This window comes from Juglans microcarpa x Juglans regia, chromosome 7D (genome assembly GCF_004785595.1).
Source record: "Juglans microcarpa x Juglans regia isolate MS1-56 chromosome 7D, Jm3101_v1.0, whole genome shotgun sequence".
NCBI classification, from domain to species: domain Eukaryota; kingdom Viridiplantae; phylum Streptophyta; class Magnoliopsida; order Fagales; family Juglandaceae; genus Juglans; species Juglans microcarpa x Juglans regia.
Window position 1 is genome coordinate 7,073,149 of NC_054606.1, and position 5,575 is coordinate 7,078,723.

Sequence of the window (5,575 nt, forward strand, 5' to 3'; positions counted from 1 at the left end):
CAGGAATTACATCACCTCAATTTACTACAGTAGCGCTTATTTTTATTTTTTTGTTTTATCTGGTGTCACTATCATGCATTTTCATTATTTTTATAAAGTAATTTATACAATTATTGTAGTTGAATAATTTTTCTTTATACTTTTTAAATTTGTTTTCGAGGAAATTGAGTCAAGAGGCAAGTTTCAGTTTGGAGGCGGTGCAGGATCTCAATTTTACATCAAATCATTGAAAATTTAAAAGATTTCCCAAAACTAAATATAATTCACAAGGATTAATTTTATTAATTGATATGTTATTAAGTTTACGTGTAGAGTTTGCTATGGAATTTGATTTGTAAATTCAAATTTTAAGATTTATTTTATAAATAAATTTATGTTAGATAAATATTTTATTAAGTATACTCTAAATAAATCTTTAAACTTAATTAATATTTTTATAAGTAGCATTTTTATCACTGAAAATAATATTATCACTCCGAGTTTATCTTTCAATTTGACCTCTCATATATTTTAGTTTATTTTAAAAATTTTTTACTTAATAGTTAAAAAAATGTCTATTAGTGTATTATATTTTTTAAATTTTTTAAAATATTTAAATATATTTAAAATAAAATAAAATATAATTTACTCTAAAAACATACAAATAGACAAACTTGAATGAAACAGTAGCATCGACCTTTTATCATTTTAAGTGAGGTGGCCTTTTAGTTTTCATCCCAAAGCCAACCTCATCATCAGGTCATCACGAAAAAGCCGAGATTAGTGAGGAGATTAAAGAAAAAGGAAAAGAAAAAATATCACAGACAAAAAGTCTTTTCACTTTTTCTGACAGCAATGGTGCATATAATGATAGAGGGCATAAGTTTTGTATAATCGTTTTAAAAAATAGTTAAATTTATTATTATAAAATTAATTATTTTACATAAATTTCCTATTTATTATTTTATTAAAAAAACGGTTAATTACTGCTGCAAATATATATATATATTATATATTTTCCTAATCACACTCAAAAGTAACCGACATCCACGAGCGCCTAGACAGTAAAATAAACGGGCACGTGTCACTGAATCGACGGGAGAATCGGTGATTTTCACATGATGGACGGCCAGACCGGATCCCGAAGAGCCCGTGAAAATAGCCGCGTGAGACTGGAGCTCCTCGACCCTTACATCTTGGCAGCTGACTCGGCAACTTACCTCACTCCACTCCATTCCAAACTGACTGGTTACCTGAACTTTCCGTTTCTTACTGTACGGTCCCGTATTTCTACGATGTGATGCTTGGTGTGTACCCCCGTGAGATATTTTTTGTTCATCAAAGAGAGAGAGAGTCGGTAACTTTGTATATAAAAGGAACCCGAGAGCCGCTCTTGGGTGAAGTGAGTTGTCTCTGCTTCGTTTTGTGATTTCTCGCCGGAGAGTACAAATCGAAGTCTGCTCCGATCTTCTGAGTAAGTTTCAAGAAGATTTTTTCACCTCTCGAAATTTTCTTTCTTTGGGATCTCACTCTCATCGATTTTCGTGCACGTGTGAGTTGGTCTCGTTGGGCTTATGCTCCGATCCGAGTTCGTGGAAAGAATAATAAGTGTAATGGAAAATGAATTCTCTATAAGTTTATTGAAGGGATGGAGAAGATATTTTCAATTCAAAACTCTGGTTTCGTTTTCTTCGACTTTTCCGGGAAAATCTGGATTTTGGTCGAGAAATGGTCTTAGAGTGGAATTTTAGGGTGTACTACGGGTAAATTGTTTGAATTGTTAACTTACTCTGTTGGTTTCGTTGTTTTGTTTTTCTTTTCCAGGTTAAGTGTAAGGTTGAAGGAAGAAAGGCGAAGGCTTTTTCACGGATCTGATTAAAAAAGTTGGAGATTTCCGATTGAGGAAGAGAAGATTTTTTACCTTTTAGAAACGAGTTTTTTTATGGGGCTTGGATTGCTTCGAGGTTTCTGAACTCTCTCGGTTTGTTCACTTTGTTTTACTTTTGCTCTAAAATGGGAGTGAAGGTAGCTGCGACCTGTTTGCATTGGTCACAGTCGGTTCTTCCTCATTCTCCTTCCTCATCTCAAACCCTAGCCTCAGCAGTCTCATCTACGGCAGGACAACGAAACCGCCGTGGCGATGGCAGAGCTCTCGTGTGTCGCTACGTGCATAGACTGGAGCGACCCGCTCTGTTTGGAACCGCCTCGACGATGTTTTACCGGTCCCGATCTTGCGAGTTTCCGAAACCGAGAACCCGGACTCTGAAAAGAGCTTGCAGCGCCAGCTTAGACGCATTTTCGGACGAGGAATTCTCGAAGAAGATTCAGGAATTAGCACTCCGATTCCAACTTTCGGGCGACGATGAAGATAATAGTATCGCCAAGGATGATACGGAATCACAGATAGTTTCCGATTCCAGAGATATCCAGAGCATGAATAGTGCTGATAGTTTTAACAGTTTCAACAGTAGCGTCAACTTTGTACAGAATCAGAATCATATACTACACCCACCTTCGGAGATCGGGCCTCCTTGGGCAGAAATCCAGCGAGAGCCACCGGATTGGGCTGAAAGAGACGAAATTAACCCCGCGTGTATCGAGCGAAAGGCGAACAGCGTGGATCTTCCCCTTTCGCTTCGAATGATAAAGCGAAAGATGCAATGGCAGGAGGGGTTCAGGGAAGTAGGAGAGTCGGCTTATTGTTCGGTAAAGAAGGCCTTCTCGTCGATGGTGTTCATAATTAGAGAGCTCCAGAGCTACACGTTGCAAATGAGAGAGTTTCTGTTCTACGAAGACCTACAGGGGATTCTAGCTCGGGTTCAGAGAGAGATGCACGCTTCGTTCGTGTGGCTATTTCAGCAGGTCTTTTCTCATACTCCCACTCTGATGGTGTACGTGATGATACTCCTCGCGAATTTCTCAGTTTATTCCATGGGGCATAACAACGCTGCGTTCGCAGCCTCGCCGCCACCGGGGTCGTTTTCAACGACGACAGAGATGGCTTCGGTAGTTGAAATGGATCAGGACCATACGCACCAGAGGTTTGATTCTTCAGCAATTAAGAAGTTCTCGGTGTCGTCTTCTTCTGGGAAGACGACTTCTATCGGCGGAAACAATGGCGGCGGCGGTAACGTGCGGCCAGTGGGTAGTGGAACCGATGGCGACGGACAGTTTGACGGTTCAGATTACCACTACCGGACAATTCTGCCCGACGGGTCAACTTCTTCCCAGTTGTCCTCGTATGGGACAACCAGAGAAGCAGAGTCGGAGGCAAAGACCAGGGAAGAAGAGGTGGCTCTATGGAATTCGACAGTCGAAGAGGCTTCACAAATGCAGGACGCATTAAAGGACGACGCTCTCGATAAAGAAACCATGCAACGATTCGTTTCACCGGTGACGGCCAAGATCGAGGCGGACAACGACTACGCAGAGTACTTCAGAACAGAGCTGCACTACCAAATGGGCTTGTCCCGAGAGCCCAACAACCCTCTTCTCCTCGCAAATTTCGCTCAGTTCCTCTACCTTGTCTCGCACGATTACGACAGGTACGATATTTTTTCTTTGCGTCAATATTTTACTAAAATTTATTCTGTCTACGAGTTTGCTAGCCTAATTTTAGTCCGATTCTACCAATCGTCTTGGTGGATAGCAATCTTTGAGCGAGCTCATATCTGTCTTTGCTCATGGCTCTCACTATCCGGGATAGTCTATCTCTACCCGTCCCAAACGCAGAATATTCTATTATTATTTATTATTTTATTATTATTATTCATGAGAATATCTGAGATTCACTACCTAGACGGCAACCTATGAAGTCTTATGATTTCAATCCAATTTGTCGCTTTGCTTACTTTGGTTGTTGATTGGGGAGTACGTGGCCTAGTTTGTTTTTGTTTATTGGAAAATTTCACTAATCAATCCCATCCTTTTTTCTCTGTGTGAATGTGATTCTTACGTGTTTTACAACAGATATCTTCGTTCTCGTCATAAAGTTGTTGACTTTTCTTTTTCCCAAAGCCTTTAGTCATATTGTTAATTAACCCACAAAATGCTGTTTAGCATAGTAGACTAAACATATGGTTACATGAGGAGATGTAGCAGCTGTTTGACTGTGTTTATGTTTTGTTTAATTCCTAAAAACAGAGCGGAGGAGTACTTTAAGAGGGCAATAAGGGTGGAGCCGCCAGATGCCGAAGCATACAACAAGTACGCGACCTTTTTATGGAGAGTGAGGAACGATTTGTGGGCTGCAGAGGAGACCTTCCTGGAAGCCATCTCGACCGATCCCAGCAACTCTTTCTATGCTGCTAATTATGCTCATTTTCTTTGGAACACTGGCGGAGAAGACACTTGTTTCCCCCTTGACCCCTCGGACACCACCCAAGAAGCTTGAAAAAAAAAAAAATCTTTTAAAAAAATATTAAAAATAATTTCCTGGAAATTAAAAAAAAAAAAAAAGAAAAGGATGGGGGAAGGGGGGGATGTTCCCACCACACTTCACCATACCCGATACCAAGACCCTGTTTTTGTTTTCCACCTCTTTTACTCGGAATTTTGTTGCTACGAAATAAATTGTGCATAACAAATGGCAGGAGAGAAGTTGGAATTTATTGTTGATTTATATGTCCACCTTGTTTTTCTTTTATATTCTCTCTCTTGGTTTATTTATCTGTTTATTCTGTGAGAGAAGGGGGGGCGGGGAGCGAAAATGTTGGAGTGGCATCGGAATTGGGATTTGGGAAGCGAGGGCATGTGGGGGGAGAAGTGAATTGGGCACATGCAGTGTGATACTTATGATGCAGGGCCAGATCCGAAAGGACGGCGTGTGTGGGGGCTGAGCGAGCATAGTCCTTGTACTCCTCGTGATCTATGGGCGGAACTTAGCACCAATGGGAATGCTTGCTCGGGGGGGTGGGGGGGGGTGGGGGGGCATGTTTCTGCACAGATTTTTAACGCTTTTCGGTAACACAATCACATGACAAAAGTGTAATTAGCTTCCAAGTTTCATGTATGTGTTTTGCATTTTTAAATTACAGAAAAAATATACAAATATAAATTTGGAAACTTCAGTTGAACACAATCATTCGGAACACCCCCCTCCCCCCCCCAATAATTGCATTGAACTCAACAACGGTGGGTATAAATTTTAGACGGACGATATGATATTTTGTAAAAAAGTAGACCTTCCAAAAAAGACATGATATTTTTTATATTCTTTTAGACCGTGGGATTTTATATATTTATTTATTTATTATTATAAAGATTGCCTAGTATATTTAAGATTTATACAAATTATTATTACCGTACGAATTGGCCATAGAATGGTATTTCTATGGGCAATTCGCACAATAAATCTTCCACTATAGCCTCAACATTGTCTTACATGTGACCTCTATTGTTATGATTGCAAGAATGACTTAGGGTTAGTTTGGACTGGAATATTTTGAGAATATTTTATTATTACTTTTTACATATTTTTTTATTACTATTTATTATTATTTAATTATTACTTTTCATTATTTTTTAATTAGTTTTTTACTATTATCCATAGAATATTTACGCAACCTTGATGACACTGGAAAATCAAGCTTTCTTT

General features: G+C 39.2%; 1 protein-coding gene across 1 annotated transcript; it reads left to right on the forward strand.

The window, feature by feature from the left end:
• Positions 1-1,321: 1,321 nt before the first annotated feature.
• On the forward strand, positions 1,322-4,594 carry LOC121239057. Its single transcript, XM_041136176.1, has 3 exons — positions 1,322-1,453; positions 1,804-3,524; positions 4,123-4,594. Exons 2-3 carry the CDS (start codon positions 1,993-1,995, stop codon positions 4,370-4,372), a joined length of 1,782 nt encoding a protein of 593 aa, XP_040992110.1. The 5' UTR covers positions 1,322-1,453; positions 1,804-1,992; the 3' UTR covers positions 4,373-4,594.
• Positions 4,595-5,575: the final 981 nt, after the last annotated feature.

Excerpts from the sequence above, each read along its gene's own strand:
- LOC121239057 (XM_041136176.1), top strand. The coding sequence starts at position 1,993 with ATGGGAGTGAAGGTAGCTGCGACCTGTTTGCATTGGTCACAGTCGGTT. Across the intron at positions 3,525-4,122 it reads GTCTCGCACGATTACGACAG|AGCGGAGGAGTACTTTAAGA; the intron begins GTACGATATTTT and ends TCCTAAAAACAG.